Genomic DNA, 26,284 nt, shown 5'->3' with positions numbered 1-26,284 from the left:
TTCATATATAAGAAAAAGTGGTTAGTTTAATATTATAAACAGACAATAGATTAAATAGACAATAGAATTTTATATATTTGTATAGATATAGATGTGTTATTTTTCATCTATGTTTTATATAATTAATGTAGATTTACCGTTTTTATCATATATGGAATTAAATAAAGTTTACTAAAAATTATTCAAACATCATGTTAGGACTGCTACAATAATTTTAGAATTGAAAAGTAGATACTGTGTTTGTCTATGCGGATATATTTGAAAACTACCTTATATGCTATAAGACGGAACCTTTTTTAATCGCCTTTTAGTTGATCACTAACGCCATCTAGCGTACACGAACATGAATTAAATCTACTTCAATAAATCCAATGAAATAAAAATTCGGCAATACAAATATAGCTACATTTAATAAGATTATGTGTTTAAATTCATTGTTATATGCATCCAAAAGGATAGGTGATAACTTTGTGTAAAGCTTTTATGTTATATATATTTATTTATGTACTTAAGACATAATTTATTAACAGCTGTCTCTACTGTCTTGACCGAAACCTCAGCCAGTCCCCACCCTTCAAGCGTATGTTGAAGGTACTAGTTGCAATTTCTGCCGGGATGCATGTCTTCTCGCAAGGTGACACTTCCATGTGCAGAAGAAGTTGATACAGCATCACTTTCACCTCGCAAAGCGCGAATCTGGATCCTGTAGATGAAATACATCTTTAGTTTTCACCTGTTAACCTTTTCACTTAACTTAGACCTTTAATTGTCTCTTTCTATCGTCGAATTATATACCGCGAACATAAATTGTACTAGTTCAAAACCGATAGTAACTACTAAAGGTTCTGAATAAAACTCGTTATGACAGCTATAGTCTAGATGAACAGAATTACCTTAACTTCTTAATTATATTAAGGAGACTGGAAAGAAAAGTCGCTTTCTTAAGTTAAAATCATACGACTACATTTTTAACAAGTTTTTATTTCTATTCAATAATATATCCTTTGTTATCTACACCCTTTTGCCATCTAGTATACAAAATTTCAATGCCAGTTTTTCTGTAAAACATGTCGACAGAAACGACATTACTTTCCGGTTCCCCTGATACCTATTTAATTGACTGTTCGACTCTCTTATGTTTTAAGTTAGTGTTATTTATTTGGATATGTAATAAATTGTATTGATATAAAACCTCAGCGTAATTACATATGGTATCTTATATAGTCTCACCAATGCAGTTCCTTGGACCGACACCAAATGGAATATACGTAAACGGTTTGATCAGATGTTTGTTTTGTTCAGAAAACCTCTCAGGGTCGAACTTCTCCGGTTCCGGATAGAAGTTGGGATCGCGGTGAATCGGCCAAACTGGTATGTTAACAATTTCCCCTTTATTGACCTGTTGGACAAAATCAAAATCAGTTAGGCAGGTTAGTCTAATACAGTGATTCCCAAAGTGGTCTATATCGACCCCTAGCGGTCTATGACAACCTGCAAGGGGTCTACGTCAGCGAAAAAAAATTTGGGGGACCATGAAATGAAAATGAGGGTCCACTATATTGGATCTCAACACATACACTGATAGTACCTATTTACTTACATCATACTATCTTAGAATATCAAAATATTTACATTATTTATAAAAGTATCTATGAAGTATATATTTTGTTATTTTATTTAATGTTACGTATATTTTACATAACGGATACAAAATTTTAGTTTGAGTAGTTTTAATTTAAATTCAATTGATAAATGTATAAATTAGCATGTGTTTTTACTTTAAGTTTTTAACACTAAACTTCACTACATTCAGAAATTAACATGAAATCAATATCAGGTAAGTAGGGGGTCTACCCAACACGGAAAAACATGGCAAGGGGTCTGCGACACAAAAAAGTTTGGGGAACTCTGGTCTAATAGATAATATTTTAACGTCATTAACGGGCATTGGAAGAGTCTAAATAGTGGCCGCTATGATATATACACGAGGATGATCTATGTTTATCACAGGCATTAGGAAAAAATAATCGAGTAGCGACCATGCGACGCTGTGGGTAGACCCCGCACTAGTTGGCGCACCGAGGCGATCTTTGGAGAAAGCCTTGCAGTGGGCGTCCATCGGCTGAAAACAAGAAGAAATTGTTAAATAAAGGGTAAAAATAATAAAGGCAAAAATTGTAAAACTCTGGATGTAAGAGAAAGGAAGTGAGGTTATGAATGGAAATAAAGTATGGAAAGATATTAAAGATATTAAAAAGGAAATTAGAGGAAAGAATAAAAGCCATTGAGAAGGAAATTAGAGGAAAGAATGAGATGCGTTGAGAAGGTAATTAGAGGAAAGAATGAAAGGCGTTGAGAAAAAAATTAGAGGAAAGAATGAAAGGCGTTGAGAAAAAAATTAGAAGAAAGAATGAAAGACTTTGAGAACGACGATAGTTAAGAAAGAAAATGAATCAAAATTAATTCAGCAATATTTGTCCTAAGGCAGAAATGACGAAAATGTCAGTTACAGCACCTGTTTTTACAGTAACAATTTAGATATGTTTTTGTTTCGAAAACTGCACGAAACACCCGATTTATCAAAAGAAACTGAGATGAAATCAGTTAAAAAAGATTATGAATCTAGAAAATATATTTAATCAAGAAGCCAGGTAATTTCGCAAAAGAACAGTTTTAGATAGAATTAATTAATCTCTTTATAAAAGTTTTGCTTACAATATAATCCCGTGTTGATGTCTTGTTAGGTTTTCCTAAGTTATAACTTTTCAAGCACTGTCTATCTAGCCCAATCGCTGGCGGCCATTTTCTTAGAACTTCTAAAAATTTTGACAATTATCTTAGCATTGAATCTTATTTATAATATAACGAGTGGAAATAAAATTGCAAAACAATCTCAGAACAATATTTCGACAAGGGGCTTACCCGAAACAACCATATCTAAGTAAGTCATTCGCTGTATAGCGTCGTAGTTCAATTTGCCTCCACTGATAGCATCGTGTTGTTTTATTTCTTGGAGCAGACGAACTTGGACGTCAGGGTGTACAGCAAGTTCGTACAGAGCGAACGACATGGCAGTTGAAATTGTATCGAAGCCGGCAACGAAGAACAAAACAGCTTGTGCCACCAGATCAGTGTCACTCCACACTGAACAAATACATAACCATATTAAATAACATTAGGTTACGATAATTAATTATTTTATATATCTAATACGAATTTCTATACACCTAATATACAAAAGAAAAACAAAGAGTTATAATACATATAAAAGTACAATGGTTGTTCACAGAAGCAATGACAAAAGGTTGGGTTAGGTTTCAAATTCACTGATTGTAAATAGGTGCCGCCCCTTACAATATTATCAAACCCGGTACATTCAAAGCAGTGTTAACCCTGCGATAGAGATCTGCTACTTGGAGTCGTAGATCGCGGGTTCAATTACTGTGATACAATGGGACATAGTTCACACTTTGTTCATTGTCTATATAGGATTGCCACTGCTCACAAACAGCGTGCTTTGCGCACTATAATGCCACACTGCGATCGCCATCCAAGCGCGAAGATTATGATTTATCCCCCCTGGATATCTTTTGGAAAGGTACATGTCTTATAGTGGGCGGGCTAAAACGACGACATTCAATTATTTAATTATTTACGGAAGAAAATAATTACAAAATAAGATCACACCAGGTGATATATGCCTTGTACAGTGAGATACGAAAAATAACAATTCGGACAGCTGCATAGTATTAAACTATACTGACATAAGTGAAATTATGATGCGTCAATAATTATCGAAATATAAATACAAATTCTGAATGTATTTTTGGATATCTCACCGCGATTTATCTTCGTTTTGCCGACAGACGATTCCTCGACGGTCGCAAAGCCTGCGTCTGTGTCGTGGCTAACTTTAGCTTCGTGTGTTAGCTTGCCTGGGAACAAGTTAATTTATTATCAACATCATTTCAATGGCACGACAGGCATGGCTAGACAGGGGACGACGAAAGACAACCGTAGATTTTCGATAAGTCTTTTTAGTACCTTCTACCAACCACTAACAAATATTACCATTTCATATACAGATAACCACGTGTATTTATTTAAGAAGTCTAACCATCTCGTAATATTCCATAACCTACTTATCAAAACTCCGCAACAAATAAATTTTAAATAGTGAAGACATAATAAAAATACACACCTTTCTTTGCCTCCATTAGCAAGTGGATCATGTCTGGTCTAATCAGTTGCCTTGCTTCCCGTTCATTCATTGTATTTAACACCAAATCCCTGAAGAAATCCTTTGTTGATTGCGCGAAGAGCGAGACCCGGAAAATCTGGAGAAAATTAATTCAAGGTCTCTGTTTCATTTCAATATAAATCAGATCTATAACTAAATTACTTTAGTTAATATCCAAATAACCTTTAATAAAATCAGGCGTTACCTCGCGGAAGTCCATCCTAAGTAAGAAAAGGACCAATATTTAGCCACCTCTGCACATGCAGTGGTAGTCGTGCAACAAAGCGCACCAGAGTCAAGTCGAGTCTCTGTGTTTGGCACTAATCGGTGTAACATAACTCCTGAAGATGCCCCGTTGGGGGGTGAAACACACGTTGAGTGAATTAACGGTGGCAGTTGTGTAATTTATTATTTGCCGCATACGCATTTATCAGCGGGCTGGCGGGCTGGTGCACTTTGTTGCACGACTACCACTACATGTGCGGAAGTGGCTAAATATTCGTTCTTTTAATCCAAATAATTATTTCTGTCTAACACCAGATACATACTGAACTAAGATGTGTTTGAACTGTGATTGATGGACTTTGGTGAGTCCAGGTACCTCAAATTATGCCAGTTTTTCGTAAAATACGCTTTTGCGTGGTAGGAGAAACAGAATATATTTATCCTCTGAGAAGGAGTTGTGATCTGTTCTAGCCATCGTTAGCGAGTCTAAGCCAGTATCATGGAGAAATATCATGGCTGCTTTTGTCAGTGCATTACCAATTCCTGCGCCCATAAGAGAGAGTATATGAAAGCGTTTTTACTCGGGTAAAACATGAAAAAGACCTATTTGGGTAGATCTTACACTAGGTAAACTGACGACATAGGTAAAGTCGCAAGATGTCGCTGGAAGCAGGCAGCGCAGCAGAGTTTTAAACCTTGCAGTGGAAGTCCATCGACTGAAAAGAAGAAGAAGCACGACACGAGCCGTAGCATTCCATATTATATTAGATTGGGAACATATAGAGTCTCAGGTGAAGCAACCGGATACAAAGACTCCATAAAAAATATCGGAAAACTTCAGAAATAGAAATTTGATTATAGAAATGAATGTAGATAGAAATGTAACTTGGTTCAAATATTGACAGACAAAACTATTTCTGAACGAAATGTGTGTATGACAGGATGAATTTGTTATATATGATATCTCTTATGACACCGTTGTTATTATAAAATAAACGTAGTTAACTTGCCTTAGAGACGGTGGGCCAAGAGCTAAGAATAATAATCTTGAGTAACTGCGCAAAGCCGAATGTGGAGGCGACCTTGCCCATCTGGTAGAACATGTTGTTCTGGTCGGAGTGGGAGTCCACCTTCAGTCCAAAGGCACAGGAGGCTATCACGTCGTTAGCGTACCGCGTTGTCATATCTCTACAGTCCACATCGATATAGCCCGCTATTAAAAAAAAGTTAATTGTCAATGTTATTCTTAGACCACTGGGTTATTTTTTATTGTTAATTATGGCGACATTCAGAACGCGCCAAATCGAATGACGTTAAGATGACAGTTGTCAAGAGTAACTTTTCGCACGGCGTCACTTGTCCACCTGAGCTACGTCCTTGATTTTAGCTTAAACAGGACGATTGGAGATTATAACTAATCTGCTGTCAATTATTGTATAGTTTAAGTTATCCAAAAATTTTTAGTTTTATACTGAATAATGTTTAAAACAATTTCAAAATTCGTATTATACATACATATTAAAATTAATAATTGTTACAATCTATCCCTGCTGAGTATGTACAGCCAGAACTTATTGTCCTTTCGCGTGTATTCCAAAAGATCATTTATACGGAGTGGTTGGAAATAAATGTAATAAGTTTAAAGCTTTTTGCTGAAATTGGATTTATATTTACTTTTCAGAAACCTTTCATATCCTCAACCAATCGACTTGTATACTTCAATACTATATTTTGGCCGTAAAGGTTGTGTTGTTAGCTGTTACTGCCTTTAAATCTGTTTCACTTTTGTATGTACAAATTGAAGCTCGGTGTTTCGTGATGATACAACGAGATGACTTATTTCAGTTAACTAATAAGTTCTTATTTTTTATTATTATATACATCGGAATGTACATATTTACCTAATGTATATAAAACTGTATTTCGATTTTGTCTGATATTGTCATCGCCACCACAACCTAGCGCTGCCCACATCCAGCGACTCTCGGAGGCTTGACAACCTCCTCGATCCACACAAGGAATAAATTATAATGTATTTAACGTATGAAAGTAAACCTTCTGAATTCTTCATCTTTTCCTTCAATGACTTAATCATAACATCACCCACTTCGACCATAAACGGTATCATCAATCGGATCTTGGAGCTGGTGAAGGCTGGGCTCAGTGTCGATCGCATGTCCTTCCACTCTTGGCCTGTTAGTACAAAATTTTCAAATTCAAATTGCGAAACATGTATGTTTAAAGAGAACACAAAAAGGTACAACCGACGCAAAGAGTTCATAATGTGAATACTTGGGAACAAAAAGTGATTGCACCATTTCAGCTGAGCCCAAAACTGATGCAAATCATCAACTATATATTTTTATACTCTTCAGTAGTATAAAAAATGTATACAGCATGTATATGTTGATTATAACATTAAATTACTCGCATACTTCATATGTTTTATAATATTGTTACAAAGCACGAGTTACAGAACCCTCTAAACAATAAACACGGAACCCTAGGATCAAGAACACGCGTAACCTTGAAGTTATTTATAAGTTTTTGTGTACGGTTCTCGGAAATTCTATCCGAGTACTATATCGAACTTGCTAGAACCTTAAACGTAGTATAAATAGGTGTACTCCCCATGTCGACAATTCAAAGTTGTTTTCGAGTTATAAGATCAAGATCTACAATCAGTGATATAAAAGCAACTATTTGGTAAATTACTTGGACAGTAATTTCTTAAGCGATTTGGAAGCGTAGTGCGACTAAGCGAAAGTGTACTTAGTATTAAAGTAGAGTGACCATCTGATTTGTAAATAAAAGACTCCTTGTGAACTAGTGGTGTTTCACTTCGAGTCAATACGTAAAAATATTTTACCCTTCAACGAAAACAGGTTCCTCCCAAAAAATGGGTCGATATTTTCGTTTACGACCACGCGATGATCCAAGAAGTTCTCGAAATCTTTCACACCTATTGCTTTTATAAGCTCGATGTCCTTTAACATAACAATCGGATTGATGAACTCGTACCAGCCGACAAATCTAAGAGAACACAGAAAAAAAAATATTTTAATTGTTACAGAAGAAATTAAAAAGTAATGATTTTTGATATAAATTCAAAACTCGATAAAGGGTAGAAATTTTTTGCTAAACTTTAATGTAGCACATTAGGCATACCAATTAAATGATTCTACAAAATGACTAAACGATAATATTAAATTCATAGTTGAGCCTGATTTTAACGACACAACCTGCCCTATTTTTTTATCAGGTCACCTTTCTTCCTTCTCCAACTTTTTGTAAAAATAGAGGGTGATTCAACATAACCCAATACTAACAAGGCAAGAAGATAAAAGGACACATTGCACATATAAATAGAACTAGTAGATAATCTAAGACAAACGTATAAGAGGTAATCAATATTTTAAATTAGGCAATAAGTTTATTAATTTAAATAAATTAACATTTAGCTATAAACAATGTAGAGGTTAGTTTCCCTCTTAAAAACGAAAATATAAAATAAGGAATCAGCGGTAAGGAAAATGAAAAATGTAGAAATGATAATAATTGTAACGAAGAAAAATAATGCTTTAATTTTAGTAAAAGAGCAGAGATAAATCAATAAATGTAAATGAAAATAAATATTGAAATAAAATATACAAATAAAATTTTTGTATATAATTTATGTAATGGGAATTAAAAATAATTATTATGATATTTAAATGTGTCGGTTATAGACACTTTATAAGTGGCCAGTTTTAAAAATTCTTCAACCGCATAACGATTCCTATACAACCAAAAAATAATGATAATATTGTTAAAATATCTGCACGAAGTAAATTGATTCTATCATTAAAATTCAGTCACAGACAAACAGACCAACAGCATTTCATATGACAAACAAATTTACCAATAAGAATCATTGTGAATACACATAGATCTCGTCTAAGTATTTTCACAAGGCACAATCAAAGTAATTTGTTGTTTACTGAAACTCTCGTAGTCGGAGTTAAAATATGTTATTGGAGATTTCAATCTAATTGTAGTTTCTATCAATTTGGGCATGTATAGAAGATATATTATGATTATGGATAAGTAATACAAAGTTTATTATAAATACCTTTCTTCTGGAAATTCATTATAAAGATTCGCAGTAGCAGCTGTGAAATGCTGCCGTCGAATCATAATACCTCCCATGTTTCCGAAAAACGGTTTTGGCGGCAATGTCTTGACTCCATGTTCGCTGAACCTGAAATATGCCTTGCGGAAAAACAACGTCGCTGCCGCTACAAGCACGACCAACCAAATAACCACCAACATGACCATAGCACAACACTTTTAAAATACTTATAACGACAGAGTTATGTTTTTGTATTTTTTGTTTACATTAAAAATAAAATGACGTGGAACATATTATCTGTCGAATTTCGGTACGAGCGTATAGATAGACGTATGTTACTGGTATGATACAGCTAGTGATTCGACCTTGACAATGTAAAGTCGAGTCCGTACCAGAGAAATATGAGTAGATTTAACATATCACAATACATTGGTTTCAAGTTCCCGTGGATATCTTAAGTAACCATCAATATATTATGGCCTATGTCAATCTAATAGCAAAATTATTATATTTTAACTTAAAATTAATTTACTAGTGTTTCTAACTTGTCCGTTTTATTTTACTTTTACAATTTAGTTCATATTATTTTTAATGTTGTATCATTTCGAGTTCCAAATGCTACGTGATCTAAGAAAAGCTCACAAAAAGCTTGTAGTTTTTACTTTAGACCAGTGATTCCCAAAGTGGTCTATATCGACCCCTAGGGGTCTATGATAACTTTCAAGGGGTCTACGTCAGCGAAAAAAAAATTGGGGGTCCATGCAATGAAAATGGGGGTCCTCGATAGTGGATCTCAACACATACACTGATAGTGTCTATTTACTTACATCATCCTATCTTATAATATCAAAACAGATTGAATTGACGCCAAATGTTAATAATTTATTATTAAATCATCAGGTTCATCCTTCTCACTAAAAATATTGACTTATTGCTTATGTTATTTTATTATAGTTTATTTTATGTTTATTTAATGTTACGTATATTTTACATAACAGATGCAAAATTTTATTTTGAGTAGTTTTTAATTTAAATTCAATTAATAAATGTATAAATTAACATGTGTTTTTACTTTAAGTTTTTAACACTAAACTTCACTACAGTTATAAATTTACAGGAAATTAATATCAGGTATGTAAGGGGTCTACCCAACACGGAAAAACATAGCAAGGGGTCTACACAAAAAAAAGTTTGGGGAACTCTGCTTTAGACTATAGTATTTTTGTTTTTTTTTTTATGAACCGATACTTAGATTATCAGTAAAAATTTTAATAATGAAGTTTCTTTTAAAATTGTATATGTAAATCTTAATTGGTGCATACTTTTGTGTTTAAAAATAATTTTAGTATCGAAAAAAAGTTTTATTAAAAATTCAATAATAACTTCAGTGAAGAGTAACCTTAATGTTCCAACAAACAAACACGGTCGAATCGGACAGTGTCTTGTTATATCTTATCACATCTTTGTTTTCGTAATTCGACTTTAATAGCTGATAAAATGTGTAACTTGAGATTGATTTTGAAAAGAAATAGTGAGAAATAAAGATCTGTTTAATGTATCAGCTTCACTTTTTTCACTTTTGTCTTTTTGCGGTATACTTTAAGACCTTCTTCGATTTAGTTTTTATTTCTTCAATCGTGTCAAGACTGTCTAGCCTTTTGAGTTTGCTGAATAGCCAGAACTCACACGGAGCCAAATCAGGCGAATACGATAGTTGTGGAATGATATCGAGTCGAGTTTTTGACACTTTATTCCAAAAAATGATCGATTATTTAATGGAATCAGGCGTTAATAGGCTAAATATTGGTCCTTTTCTTAATTGATCGATTTATCACCAATCGAGGCTTGACGCATTTGAGAGATAAAATATCCTTCATAAACACTGGGCTGAACCAAAAGATATTCCAATTTATGACAAAAAGGCGCAGACGCTTAGTAAATTCCTTCCAACCTATGAAGAAAAATTTACTTGCCTTCATAATGCCCGGTAGTTTTAACTAACAATTTTACTCTACTTTTTGATCAGAGAAGTACTATATGTGCCTTCGATGTTAAGGCGAACGAATGCTTTATTGATCTGAATTTGTTTTTAAATTCTTGTCTTACGTAACTATCGGGTTGGCTTGTTACTAAGAATTTTTATGTATTTACCACTGCCTCGACAGATTTCTTTATGTCAAAAGTTGAGCGGGCGATATTGAACAGGAAAGATGGAAATCAGAGGATGATTTAACTTATTGATCATTATCTTTATAATCAAAATCAAAATTCGATTAGACTATTACAGACACTTTCAAATTGTCAATCAACAACAAATCAATGCACAGAGTGTTAATTATAAAAAATTGTATACTAGGATTTGAACCTGCAACCTACGCACGCAAGTCTCTGTCCCTTACCGCTGCGCTGCCACTGCTCGTTTCAAGTTTATATTATACTTTAAAATATCTGTAGGAGCACGTATTTCTTCGAGCCGCTCGGCAATACACGCTCGTTCAGTACCATCTTCAGGCTTTACGGACCGTGTACCAATTGCCTAGCATTGGACCATGGACTGCGAGAAGTACCACGCCAGAGCAGAAACACAGGCAACATTTTCTCCAGGACCCTCAGCCATCTCGCACTCTCGACTTGACCTTTCATTCAGACATTCAACATCACTCTCGCCTAATCTTGGTTGAATAAATTTTCTTCTTATTTTACCGAGTTATTACAAGAGCTACTTAAAGAGAAATGTTCACTAACATATATCCCCTTCGCATAAGTGGTCTCTTACAGAAAAAATAAATACGTGTAGAAAAAAAGGACTGTTACGAAATACGTTTAATTAAGCTTAAAAATTTTACAAAGATTCACTCTTTCTAGGACAAAACCTTAGCCAGTGGCCGCCTTCTAAACCAATGTTAAACGTCCCCGGCGAGATCTTAGCCGGGATGCAAGTCTTTTCACACGGAGACAGCTCCACGTGCTGCAGGAGCTGGTACAGCATCACCTTCACCTCGCAAAGTGCAAACCTAGATCCTGCAGACAAAAAATCCAATTTAAAATAATTAACCTTGGCTTTGATACGTCTAGCAGCAACAACCGGCTGCAAAACTAGGAGCTTTCGTATTTATCTACTTTTCTCTGTTGTAGACATTTTCCGTCGCTCTCACACAATCGACACGTATGATTGGTTAAAAATCAGAGATTGTGATTGGTTATGTAGGAGTGGTCGTAGTACTGTAGCTTCTTGTTCTTCTGTAGCTTCTTGATCTTCGGTAGCTTCTTGTTCTTCGATAGCTTCTTGTTCTTCGGTAGCTTCTTGTTCTTCGATAGCTTCTTGTTCTTCGGTAGCTTCTTGTTAATGTTGACCACACCTCCGCTAGCACTAACAATAAGCGCGGAGACTCTCAACAGCGCGATGCAAACTTTTGTTGCGTCTACTGTGGCGCCATCTGTCATTTATCCGTTTCATTGCCGCCGCCGCCGCGATGCGATCAACGGTCACATGGGTAAGAGCTCGTTGCTAGGCAACGCGTGTTTGAGTGGCGCGCGATATGCACGCCACAGTTATATAAATAAAGTTAGTTCTGGGATTGGTATACGTAGCTTTCAGGTTAGTTTACATACAGGGCCTCGGTATACTCTGCGCTTTAGTTTTACTTTTAATTCCAAGAAGCAGACTAAATACACTGTTCTATTGCGTTCGACAAAGTAGTCCATCGACAGATCCATCTCAGCAGGACTACGTTTTGGAAACTATAAAATATCTTCTTGTCCAATATACCTTATTGCATAAAGACAGGAGCCCGCCACCAATATGTATTACCAAAGATTATCTATTGTACAGACACGTAATCACTCTTCTGGCCCCATTAGTAAGCTCATAGTTGGTCATCGATCCATGGAGGTAGCTATGCTCGGGATGAATCTACGAGTTTGAATTAGAAATGAAAAGATCCGTAGACGAACGAAAGTAACCGACTGGCAAGCGAGCGGATTGGCAAATTGGGCTGATAGTAAGCAGGCCAATTTGCCGATAGAATTTTCCAAAAACAAATGGCCTTTGATGCCTTAAAGTTTTAGAGTGGAGACCACAGACCGACAAACGCAGCGTGGAAGGTCTAACCATTAGGCTGACAGATAGCCTTATTAGGATCTTCGGGGAAATCTACGGAGGAGGAAAATGATCGACTTAGTTTAAATGATGACAGCAAAACGAAGAGGAGGCTTAATCTAGACCAGTTTAAAATTTCTAAATAGAGGGGTCCGTGGATGTAGTTTTTATCGAACAGTGTGACATGACACTATCAGTCTATACTAACCTTTTTTGTTAACACACCGAAATTATTCTGGATACGTACTAAATACTCTGCCCTTTAAGTGAAAAACTAGGTTATGAGATATTCGTTTTCCTTGCCTTAGGAGATCACTTGAATTTCTTAGGTGTCCTTTAGTGTTATGCCAAGTTGCTTGCCAGAGGAAGTTCAATCAATTCGCGTTGATGCTATCCCTGGGTTAGCTTGGACTAAATCAACCTAACCTTTAATAATTTGTCAGAGAACATCCAGGCACTTATATTTTTGAATTTAAATAGACGATTCAGACCACCTTGTGAAATTAGTAGACATAAATACGTAATGGTCCATTTAATACACAATTAAGTCAATTGATCACAGCACATGAGGCCGTAAAACTGCGAGTGCCGAGCCGAAATAGCCGGGCTGACCTTTGTGACCTTTGGTAATAAACTGAACCGTCTCCTGCGGACCGTGACCTTCATTTGAGGTCATTTCATTTAGTGAACATTACTTAATTTATATACGTGTCACTGTTGAAAAGTTGTTTTTGATACGTATATATTCATATATATGTATATATTAATCACCTCTTCTATATTTCGTTGTAAAATTTCATAGTTTATTTACTGTATGACAGCTTTATTAGTGTTATAAGAATTATCATGCAGCTTATTGACATAAATAGCAACGAAACTTCAACGTACTTCCATTTTTACACGCCTAACATACCGTAGAGGTATAAGGAGAATGAGCCGTGAACAAGAGAATGTATATAGGATAGATATGTAATAGGTTTTTGTTACAAGTTTTTATTTTAAAGTTTTTAAATTTATTGCGTGAGATATGAGCAAATCCGCAGATAAAAATAGATCACTAAAGGTCACCGACGTAGCTCGAGGAATCATTCGTCTGAAGCGGCTTTGGGAGCGACACGTTGCTCATGAGGCCGATGATCCTGAGTGATGACCACGAGCCTATAGATGCGGTGAGGGTAGACCGTGGCTAAGTGGACCGATGACGTAATTAAGTCTGTGGCGTGTATATCGCGCGCCACTCAAACACGCGTTGCCTAGCAACGAGCTCTTACCCACGTGTCCGTCGATCGCATCGCGGCGGCGGCGGCAATGAAACGGATAAATGACAGATGGCGCCACAGTAGACGCAACAAAAGTTTGTATCGCGCTGTTGAGAGTCTCAACGCTCATTATAAGTGCTAGCGGAGGTGCGGTCAACATTAACAAGAAGCTACAGAAGAATAAGAAGCTACAGTACTACGACAACTCCTACAAGTTCGTTAGGTCGTTGTATATGGACTTCACAGCACCGGTCATCGTGGTACTCTTTGGCGGAGTCCTATACCTTGTAAAGGGCATCTATCGGCTAATATTATAATGATAATTACATTAAGCCGCTAGCAAAAGAAGTGTTGAGAAAAAACCGATACACTTCAAGCTATCGCATATGGCCATTTCATTCCTAGCATCACTACTAGAGAACAGGCTAAAAGATTAGAGCTACGAACTCTTTGTGAACAAATCAACTACTTCGGTGCTACAGTTATTGCGTTTATTACACGAACTAGACTCAAGATGCGATTACAATATTCATCGATGTGACGAATACGGCCACTGCCGCACAGATACTGGCGCACAACCTGAGGATGCCAATATGAAGCAGAGATGAGGGTGTGGTCACACTAATCGAACATTGTTAGAACGTCATAAAAAACATAAAAGACAAGAGAAATCTGTGGAATATAGATCCTAATAAAAATCCTTTCTATTCTTCACTTGACACTTCTATTGAATCTACAACAATATCTACATCTGCTAGTATCCCAAACGAGTACTGGCGATCCGGAATAATCCTTTTATGTCGACGTGTGATAGTGTTAACAACTCACCTATACAGTTCCTTGGGCCGAGACCGAACGGTATGTACGTGAAGGGTTTGATCAGGTGCTTGTTCTGCTCCGAGAACCGCTCCGGGTCAAATTTCTCCGGGTCCGCATAGAAGCGGGGATCGCGATGTATCGCCCATACGGGGGTTATCACTGCTTCTCCTTTTCGTACCTAACAATATAACAATAGTTAGAAAACTTATTGAAATTAGCGTGAATTCAGCCTTTTGGTTTCTAAAGTGGTTCCAGGTTCAAGAACTCTGTAGAAAAATATAATCGATTAAGAAGAAAAAATGTCAAAATAGTGACATTTAGTTTAAACCATACATTGGTGGTACCCAAAATATATACTAGTAGCTTAGCGGTATTATCACAACAACATGAACAACATCAGTAGGTCCGTTTCAATGGAACACGACACGCTTTGAAAGAAAATAAACTGATTTATAATAATAAAAATTGTAATTAAAAGCAATTAATAAAATTGATACTTTGTTTTGTTTACGGGTAATTAACTTTTTAATTACATTTCGAAGTAATTTTGGTGATAAATTAAAACGCGATATAGGCTGCATCTCAGCTTGCAACAATAAGATTTTTAAATAAATAATTTTCAGCTTTTGGTTTCTCCTTTCGAATATTCATCGATATTCTATTTTATAAAGTGATATATTTGTGTGTAAAAAATTTTAGCGACATAATATGATCAATTTGTTCCTTATTGTATTTTGTTGTTTATTATTTCAAGATATCTTAATGCTTAAAATTTAATCAACATCTGAAATAGTTTTAAGAATGTTTTTGTAATATATTTCATCACTATGGATGCATATTAAATAGAAATATCCTATTATGCTTTTTATAGAACCTTAACACAGAGACAGAAGACGTAAATGCTTCTTCCCTTACATATGCAGACAAATTTCAAAAATTATGTTTGCACGCCATCTAGTGTACTGTTTTCACAACTTTTACATATGTAACAGGAAAAACAATGATTTATATGTACTTACAATATAATTATGTGATGAATCATTGTTCGGTTTGCCCAAGTTATAATCCCTTACACAAAGTCTGTCGAACGACACAACTGGAGGCCATTTTCTAAGAACCTCTGGAAATCAAAATGCTTATTTAGAAATACACATAATTGTATGAAATGCCTTGCATTACTCGAGAGAGGGCGTTAACCATAGTCCACCGCACAATGTTCTTATAAAACTACTTCAGTTTTTTATAAAAATAATTTTTTACATAATAATAGACGTATTCGCATTTTTCATCAAAATTTTAAAAAACTAGAAAAATTTCGCTAAGCGTACTAATAACTTCCGCTAAAATTAAAAAAATAGTAACCTCGAATTGCGGCGACAGATGGCGCTGTCAGTTGATTGTCTAATGCTATTGTTTGACGCAGGTGGTCCTATGAGAATTCGCTAGTTTGAGTTGGTAATTAATTAATAAAGATGAATCAACAAACACATAACAGCTCACCCACATACATATCATAATTAATTAATATTTAAGTCTGTCGACTTCATCCGGTATAAGTGCACACTGATGATGTAAATTCATGACTACATTTAAATTAAATAAATTCCCCAGACAGGCCTAGATTACATGTATATTTATACCCTCTCAATATTTTTTCAAGCCTTGTTAATAATTTCGCAAAAACGTTTCGCATATTCTGTTTAAGAAAACTCTTTTATCGGTAAGACCATAAAAAATAATAAAGCGTTGTTCACATTGATCAAATGTAGCATGTCCTTCAGAGAGTATAAACGGATATTTAATGGAATCAGGCGTTACCTTGCAGAAGTCCATCCTAAGTAAGAAAAAGACCAATATTTAGAGTGAGAGTGAGACTCTGTGTTTGGCACTAATCGGTGTAACATAACTCCTGAAGATTCCCCGTGGAGGGATGAAACACGTGTTGAGTGATTTGACGGTGGCAATAGTGTCATTCGCATTGTTTGCCGCATACGCATTTATCAGCGGGCTGGCGCGCGGTGCATTTTGTTGCACGACTACCACTGCATGTGCGGAAGCGGCTAAATATTTTAGAAATGTATATATAATATTTTCATGTTTAAAGTTGCTTTAGGTGTATTATTAGGTGATTACAATTTGGTTACAATTTTCTCAACTGGAATACACTATAGTAAGTCACATACCTACCTAAATATCAAGTAGAGATTATTAATACCAACAAAACATATCATAGTATTATAAATTCATTAAGATCTTTGGAATGCTCCAATCTCACAGGATCCTCATTGGATCGTCTCATATTCGCATTAAGAAGCTTGTGTCTTCAAAACTACTTATACGAACGGTTTTACGATAATATGTACATCAAGTGTACTTGAGTTGTCTAATACATTGTAATGTTCTGATATCAAAATGAGGAAAGACCATTATTAGAGTCCTTACAAGCTAACCGGACCGATTGGAGACCAAGAGTAAAACGAGAGACCGAGGACCCAAAATGATGCACCAATTTTTGATATTTTGTGTGTCATAAAAAAATATCCCAAAAATTATAGGAAATAGATATGGAATTATGGCTAAAACCCAGTCTTGAAATTGAAACCTAGATTTGCTCTTTAGGAAAGATACTGCCTTCATGTAATAGGATGTCTGAGAACTCGAGCAGGCTAGAAAAGTAACGACAAACACTAAAAACTTATACTAGAATGGTAATTGGGGGACATCTCATATGAAAAACCAAAAAACAACTTGAAATTTACCAAAACTTACCAGATATAACCATGTCCAAATACTTCATATTCTGAATGGAGCTATAATCAAACTTTCCTTTGTTCTTCACCACGTGTTCCTCGATCTCCTTGAAAAGCCGTTCCTGGACACTCGGGTTCACGGCCAACTCGTACATTGCGAAGGACATCGCCGAGGATACCGTCTCGAAGCCAGCGATGAGGAACAGCATCGCCTGTGCCACCAGATGACTGTCCGTCCAAACTGATAATAACATTACTTAGCAATAAGAAATATGAATTTAATTTAAAATAGAATTATCTAGGTACCGGAAGAAATATATTAATATGCAAATATTCCTCGTCTTCAGTTGCAGTTTATTTAAAACCTACCCGCGTCTGACATAGAGATTCGCAATATTTTCTTTCTTACCGCGATCTGTGCTCTTTCTACCAACGGATGATTCCTCTACGGTTACAAATCCTGCATTCGAATCTAGATCGCTCTTCTCGTCGTGTTTCAATTGGCCTAAAACAAAAATAATTATTGTTTTAACATCGCTAGAAATAATGCAATTGATTTTATATCGAATATATAAATGTAACCAATACTGTTTAATCTTTCACTTCTCTGACCTGCGTCATAAATATAGATATTTGACCCCGAAGAAATAGTTGTCACTATTTATCCAACTAAACTTCTGCCTAGTATTATATCCGGCTTTTGCATCGTTTTATCAGTCGATATTCGATCGATTATTATAAATTCTATTATCTGATATACCGATATCGGAACATGCTGTATACGCTTAAGACGATAGAATATCAAATACAAACAGGAGAGGACAAAATAGAATATTCGAAAATAGTTTCAATAGTTATTGCACAATATCCTTAATGAGCAACTTCGTCTATTGTAACACTAGAAATTTAAAAGTCACTAGCAAATAGGAAATACTATAATGGATTAAAAATGTTCTAGATGATCTGTAATATTTTAGAAACAGAAGAGTGATGAATGGCGATATATGAATAAAGGATAAGAATGATTAAAGCATATATGATATTATGAAAAAAAGATACTGAGAGAACGAAGAAAAATATTAATAAAAGTTGCATCTGAACAAAATTATTAGCAGAGAATGTAACGTTCCTGCCTTTACACGCGGTAGGGGTGAATAAGAAGTTCCAAAATACGGAGACCCAAAAAAACAAATGACTAGATTGGAAGTATTGACGATAAAATAAAAATTAATACTAACATAAATAACTTATATAACGTTACAGGATAGTGAGTAGGATAATTTTTTCACTATTCTCTTTTAAACAGATGTGTATGAAAGAAATCTAAGCGAAACAAAAGTCCAGAGAATAATAACTTAGGAGTCTTCAAGAAAAGAGTGAATGGTTTTCTTCTACGCAAGCATCTAGCATCGTAGACCTCGTCATCGCTTAAGATCAAGCGAGACAGATGTTAAATGAATCGCCTGTGAAGGATAAAAAAAAAGTTACACCTTTCTTGGCTTCCATTAGCAACTGGATCATGTCAGGCCGGAAGATATGTTTGTCTTCGCGTTCGCTCATCGTTCCCATCACAAGGTTCCAAAAGAAATGTCTCGTCGCTTTTGAAAACAGCGAGAAACGTAATAACTGTCAAGTAAATAAATAAATCAAACTTTAATAACGAACTTTTAAAATTTGTCGTTTAAATATAAAATAAACAAATTGTGGACTTAATTATAAAACTGACCATTTTCTGTTCAACAATGAAGCTATTGTCTTTGCAAAATCGAATGTTTATAACAGAAACTTACGGCTTTTATAAAGCAAAGGCAACTTTAAAGACAAAAGAAGTTATAATTTAAAGGTAATTCTTCTAGTCAAATAGTCCATATTAAAGTTAATATTTTCTAGATTTTTTTCGTATTTGACCTTAGAATAGAAAATCTTTTCGTTTTTTATTGTACACACAGGCATAAACAAACAGAGTTTTCTCCAACAAACCCGATTACACAATATAAAAGAAAACAGAACCATACAATAACAAATTATGCGGTGTCTTTCAATTTCATAGTAAAAATCTTTGAAGAAGAAATAGCAAAAACGTTGTCAATTAACTACAACTTCCTTGAATAGGAACAACTTAATTGAATGTAAAATATAATTATTAAATTCCTAACTTAAATTTAAAGTTGGTTCTCACCTTTGAAACAGTTGGCCAGGCGCTAAGTGCGAACAATTTGAAAAGCTGCCATAAATTAAAAGTCGACGCTTTCTTGGCAGTGGAGTAAAACATGTTGCTCCTATCGGTGTGAGAATCCACCTTCAGGCCAAAAGCGCATGAAGCTATCACGTCGTTTGCGTACCGAGTGGTCAAGTCCTTACAATCCACGTCGATGTATCCTGCACCCAAATACGAGTCGTTGTTTCAGCCCATAGATGTCCACTGTAAAGTTTAGACCTCCCCCTGTGATATTTATGGGAGGATGTACCATAATCGCCACGTTTGGCAGGCGAGTTAGCGATCGCAGTGTGGTGTTGTGGTACACAGAGGACGATGCTGCCAATCTTTTGGAAAATTGTTTGTAAGCAATGGCAATCCCATATAATAAACAAACAAGTTGTGAATTATGTAACATTTTATACCAGAAATTAAACTCGCAACCTTCGATCGCCAAGTCTCAATTTACCTGTGGAATACTGCCCATACGAGTCAAACAACAAATACGAGAATAAACATATTTCGTTAATAAATTTACCGCTATTTTATCACAAACATTTCAGAATTTTATTTAACATTTAAATTATACCATTATTGGCTGATTAATAACTAAATGATATTTTAAAATGTTATTTATGTATTGAAAAATAAATAAACTTTTGTGAAAACGCACTTTGCAACTAAGACGGTATGAAATGAAAATTTCGCCCTTATATCTATATATGGTTATTGTAAATTAGTATAATAGATTCATAGACACATTAGTCAGTAAAAATCTTTAAAGCTTTTACATCTACATCGATCATCCTGTACAATTTGAAAACTGAAAAAGAAACTTTCATTTATTTTTTTACTATCGAAATGCCACTGGTCAGTTATGATAGTACAAAGTCTGCAAAACATGTAGTAATCCGAATTTTAAATACGCTTTTTATAATGTTATTTGTTATTTCTAGAACTATCAATTTATGGATATTTGCACCAAACATTTATTGACGACAAATATCTTAAACATTTAATTCTTTAAAGTTTTATCTCTATAACTAGTCAACCTGTATATATTTGTTTACATTTATAAGATGCAAAATTTAAACCTTGGTTGCATTAGCTTCATTGTCAATAGCCACTGTGCAACGATTTAAAATAAAACTTATATCTCACCTCCTCCATTTTTAATCTTCGTCTTGATGGACTTTATCATGATGTCTCCAACTTCGATCATGAGCGGCACCATCAAGCGGATTTTGGAACTAGTGAACGCTGGACTTAAAGTCGACCGCATGTCTTTCCATTCTTGACCTATAAAAGTTAATACGTGAATTATTACATCTATAGAATACGGTATGATAATACATAATGTTTGTGCTACTACCCCTTGATGGTAGTCATAGTATCATAGCCAGGCTATTCTGAAACCAAACATCTAAATAAAGTTACAAACCCTTTCTCTGTAACGAATTTCCCAGTGTTCGGAAAAGAAAGACATTAGTGTGAAAAAGAGCTGAAGGAACAGGTGGAAAGTGGCACCATCGCCTCCTTAATGGCAGATAAGGCCAACAAATTCTTAAATTATTACAAGAAAGTTGTAAAAGGGATTTTAAGTTTAAAAGGTAAAATTAAAAAAAGAACAGAAATAATGATATCAAAGAATGTGACCAAGGAAGAGAGGCGACTCGTTTAAGGGTTGTGAATAAAAAGAAGAAAAAAATGAGATAAATCAAAGGAGATGTGACAATAGAAATTATCGAGGATAAGAGAGAACGAAAGTAAACTAATAACAATGAAAAATTTATTTCTACATAAACTCCTTGTCAGAGATACGATAGAGATAACGAGAGGCCTCCAATAACTGGGGTCAAAAAAATGAGTTTCGCAACAACAAGATCAGTATAAGCATAAATAAATACAGACCTTTTAAAGAGAATAGGTTTCTTCCAAAGACTGAATCAATTTTTGAATCAACAGCAACACGGTGGTCTAGAAAATTTTCATAGTCCTTCACCGTCACTGACTTTATTAAATCTAAATCTGTTAGCATAATCACTGGTTGCGTAAACTCGAATCTTCCGACGAACCTTTAATGTTAAATATTTAAGCTTTTAACATATTTAACGTGTCTATTTCTTGCCTGGTTGCTTATCTCATATCCAAAAACCTTAACAATCTTATATTTAAATTATAACTATTACTTATGTCAACTTTATCATTGTAGACTACTGATTTATTCGTACAAAATTTTCAGCGGTAAATTTGACAGGAATTACACTATTTCAATTTTCAAATAAAGTAGTTAGTTGGGCGCCAGAGCCTGAGTGCACGGATCCGCCGAGAATCAATTAGATCTATGTATTTTACAAGATTTCAAACCACTAAAAGCTCAATAGATCCAGTAAAAGAGATAATATGAAGGATAATCTTGAGCTTTAAGGTCATCTCGTTCTCAATCTCTAGTACTAACCTCAATGGAAAGGCATCTTACAATTCTTTATACTTCATAGCACCATTTTGGAGACTTATGTTTCTTAATGTATCCATCATGTAAGATCTGACAGCGAATTTTTTAAGCGGAATCTATATTCCACAGACATTAGCGTCCGTACCTTTGTTTTTATTGTTGCATTTAATTCTTCCAAAACTTAACTTGTAAACTATTTAAAACTTAATTAAAGTCAACTAATTTTTGTTTGGGACACTGGTGTCTCGTTTGTTTTAATCGACGCCCTAACAATGCCCAGTTTTAAAATAACGATTCGTGCGACCACTTCCTAATTCCTAATCCATGGTATGGTGGTTACCGTTTTCACCACATCGATGAATCTAAATCGGTTCATTATTTATTCTTAACTTTAGTTCTATATGCAATACAAACTTTAAAAGCAATAGTGTTTTTTACGACTGCTCGACACCACGTGTCAATGTAAAACGAATTCCTGTGAATTAATGCTAGCAATTTTCGGTTTCCTAATTACAAAAATATCTTTGTATATTTGCATAATGAGCGAATTATAAAATTACCTTTCGCCTTGAAATGTCTTATATAAACTTTCAATATGGTCACTGAAATGTTCGCGTCGAGTCAATATGCCCATGATGTTACCGAAGAACGGAACTGGTTTGAAAGACTTTACACCATGTCTGCTGAATCTGGAGTACAACTGGCGCATGTACAGGGTCAGAGCTACCAGAGCGGTCACTGTCCATATCACTAGCAGCATCATCTAATCACAAAACAAAGATTGATGATTAGGTAAAGGAGATCTCTTTGATCCAAACAGGTCAGCGGCACCGGATAAGTGTAGCGTTTTTAATAAACCCTTTCTACAATCAGTTTTTTTTTTTCTATGTAAGCTTAGAATAGAATACCATGATATAGGAAATATCACATTTGATGTTTTTACCATCAGCAAATACAATAATCGTTTGCATTATAGCATGCATATATATGCATAACTAGTTTCCTCAGCAGACCTCGTGGTATCTAGAGTTACTAGCCTGTTCTTCTTTTCAGCCAATGGAAGTCCAATGTAAGGCATAGACCTCCCCCAGGGATTGCCACGCCGACCGGACTGCACTGCCCGCATCCAGCGCCTCCCCGAAACCTTCACCAGTGGGGGCTTACCTACGCCGCAACCTTGTGACTACAACAGAACCTTTTGATCTCAACCTGCCTGTTGCACACCAAAAATACTGACGTCAGCTCCTGAATTGTGGCGGAAGAAACTCCGATTGAACCCTCCCGTCTTCTGTTTCTACTAATAGAAAATCCAAAGATCGGAAAGTCACTGCTTCAGGTCACTCCAAGGAAAGTTCGCGCAAGAGTCAGTGGTATCTTAAACTATTAACGAAATAGTATGCAGCAGCATGAACAAAGGCTCCTGTGGGAGCTCTCGAGCTTAGCTACCTAAGACGAGGTCAAGTCTAGGCCCCGTTTACGGCTTTCCACTCAAACCCTTGCAATCTATTAACGTCAGAGTGACAGTGAATAAACGTATTTGAAAATCAAAAGTCCTGTAGAAAAAAATAAATAAATAAAGGATATTTTAAAGTCATCTCTTTGTTTATTTACAGTCAAATTACTAAAGAACGTTTAATTCAAAAAAAATATTTTCTATTTCGTTCACTATAAAACTTTAATAATACCGTAAAGCCAGATAGTTTATTGTAGTATATGTATGCTATAGATTTAACTAAAAATGTTTTTATTACTTTTTAATTGTGCATATTTATATTTACATATATATGTATATGTATATAATATATATGTGACGTACCGTATTTAAGGATTTTTTTTGTTTTCAAATTAATAAACCTAATATGAAGAATTTTTAGCAAATACACTGAGAACTTGATTTCAAAATAAACCGACAACACACTGAGGTCCAAGCCATGTCACAAAGCAAACATATTTAACAACCTAATGTATTTAATAAACTCTAAAAATAAAACAAATTTTTCAACGCCACTATCAATACGTTTTCACAAACACGGATACTGACGAGATAGTGTCAAAATATTTACTCACTCACACATAAAGAGTTGTTTATCTAAGAAAAACCATTGAGCAACACACGGTTTAGTATATTATCGTTCACGGCATTAAATATAATCCTATTATCTTAAAACACTATGATTTATATACATCGATACGCGTGTGATACTAATGTCCTGTCCGTATCAGAGATGACGGACAACTGATATACACGCGCGGGTCAGTGTGTGCGTTCAAAAACACGTTGTATGTACGCTATCCGCAGATGTGGTATATAACTAATAAAGGTTTATACATACGTGTGTGTGATCTGCTAGGTTGTGTGCATGTGTATATGTGTATTGGTTACACACAGACACAATATATAATCATTTTTATATCTGATGCATTATACCCGACAAATTAGCTTGTTTTTATTGACGCGCCGGCAGCAAGCGTTTAGGTGATTTGCGTGTTATAGATAAGTATACGAATGATATTCAAATCTAAGCTATTGTAAGAGATTGAAAAGATATATAAGAAATTTACTTTGGAAAGTAGTTTAATAAAAAAATGCTATGAGTTAATAAAGAATTTGTTTAATCATTTATTTATCCAGTTTAACATTGGGGCGGTGCAAATATAGATTATGAAGATAGCTGAAACAAGTAAATATATGAAAAACTTTTTTATTATACAATGCCGTCACTGAAAACGAATGAAAAATAAATTGCTAGCCTTTCGAAAGCAAGCCTTTGGTCTCTGCTACCTGTAAAAGATAAGACGACGTCGTCGTCGTCATTGTAGCCGAAAGACGCCCCTAGCAAGGCTTAGGTCTTTCCCAAATATATCTATGAGGGGATATACCATATACCACGCTTGACAGGTGGATTGGCAATTGCAGTGTGGTATTACGGTACGCAGGCATCGCTGCTGCCCAACCTCTGGCAACTTGTTTGTGGCAATTCTATATATTTAACGCAAAAAGTGTGAATTATATAAAATTTCATTCCGAGAATCGAATCCGCGACCCACGATTATGTCTCAGCCATTTACCGCACGGCTACTACTGCTCACTGCACCGGACTAAGCTAATAATAATTTACTGTTACATACGACATCTCATTTTTCATACGTAACATAATACACGCGTGTGCTTTCACATAATTTATTATATTTATTTAAACATTACTTACATATATTTTACAGTGTGTCTCACGGAAAACTTAATGCCTAAGGCATGTTCTTCCAGTCAACCGTTTAGTCGGTGCTGACGTAAATAAATAAAGATAAGTGAAATAAATAAAGATTGTAACAGAAAAAGAAAATCGAAATGAGAAGGAAAAAATAAATAAGATAAAAAAACACGACATATATTGTAATGATTATTACTCACTACAGCTGTATATAAATATAATATGATACATACAATCTACATAATACTTTGATAAATCACGAACGTGAATACGTAGTAAAATGTAAATTCTTTATTTATTCTTCCAAATCAATTTCACCTTTTTAAAGTAACCCCCGTGCGATAAAACACACTAGGAATAGTCTTTTTCGGATATAAGCCACAAGACCTTCTTCGATTAGTTTTTTATCTCTAAGTCATGTCAAAACGGCGTCCCCGGATTAGCCTTCTAAGATTTTTCAATAAGTCCAGAAGTCTCACATAACCAAATGAACCAGACGAATACGGTTGTAGCGAAACGAAAGGGGTCGAATTTTTCAAACACTTTATTCGACTTTTTTTTTTCTTATTTCATTGAAACTTTTTGATTTAAAAAATACGTTATTATACGTATACTGAACAAGTGTTCATAGTATATACTTGTAACATATAAACATTTTTATTTTTAATTTAAAAATAAAGTTATTGTTATTAAGTAGTTTATTAAACGAATGGTGGTAGTTTTCTTAGATTCAAATTCAAGCTTTTTTTATTGAAATAGGTATTTATATGCGCTTTTGAATCTTCAATTATTTTTACATTATAAGCAGTAAGCTCGGCACCGGCTCGGAATCTGGTCTACTGAAGAAGATGCGACAAAAAGCTACATGAATACACATTTAAAACACGCAAAAGAATGTATTATTTTTTTCAAAAATATTT

General features: G+C 34.9%; 1 protein-coding gene across 1 annotated transcript; it reads right to left on the bottom strand.

The window, feature by feature from the left end:
- Positions 1-536: 536 nt before the first annotated feature.
- On the bottom strand, positions 537-24,372 carry LOC137932245 (uncharacterized). The gene is made up of 22 exons (XM_068775848.1): positions 23,972-24,372; positions 22,716-22,918; positions 21,612-21,775; positions 20,862-20,999; positions 19,683-19,882; positions 18,994-19,129; positions 17,913-18,008; positions 17,523-17,744; positions 15,773-15,873; positions 14,763-14,931; positions 11,450-11,597; positions 11,125-11,248; positions 8,577-8,791; positions 7,335-7,498; positions 6,521-6,658; positions 5,476-5,678; positions 4,202-4,337; positions 3,840-3,935; positions 2,923-3,144; positions 2,716-2,816; positions 1,231-1,399; positions 537-703 (listed from the first exon to the last, which is right to left on the bottom strand). The coding sequence occupies exons 2-22, from the start codon at positions 22,916-22,918 to the stop codon at positions 537-539; spliced, it is 3,312 nt and encodes a 1,103-aa protein (XP_068631949.1). The 5' UTR covers positions 23,972-24,372.
- Between the last annotated feature and the right edge of the window lie 1,912 nt (positions 24,373-26,284).

Source organism: Battus philenor, unplaced genomic scaffold (genome assembly GCF_028537555.1).
Source record: "Battus philenor isolate CCGP_79_NKW_IND1 unplaced genomic scaffold, ilBatPhil1.0.hap1 SCAF_9, whole genome shotgun sequence".
Taxonomy (NCBI): Eukaryota; Metazoa; Arthropoda; class Insecta; order Lepidoptera; family Papilionidae; genus Battus; species Battus philenor.
The sequence above is the reverse complement of the archived record's forward strand: the minus strand, read 5'-3'. Positions and strand labels throughout refer to the sequence as shown.

What these genes read in the sequence shown, in the direction of transcription:
- LOC137932245 (XM_068775848.1), bottom strand. Translation starts at nt 22,918, where the DNA reads ATGATGCTGCTAGTGATATGGACAGTGACCGCTCTGGTAGCTCTGACC. An exon ending in GCTAATGGAAGCCAAGAAAG is followed by an intron (nt 18,009 to 18,993) that starts GTGTAACTTTTT and finishes TTTTTGTTTTAG; the next exon opens with GCCAATTGAAACACGACGAG. An exon ending in CGGTCCAAGGAACTGCATTG is followed by an intron (nt 704 to 1,230) that starts GTGAGACTATAT and finishes TTTCATCTACAG; the next exon opens with GATCCAGATTCGCGCTTTGC.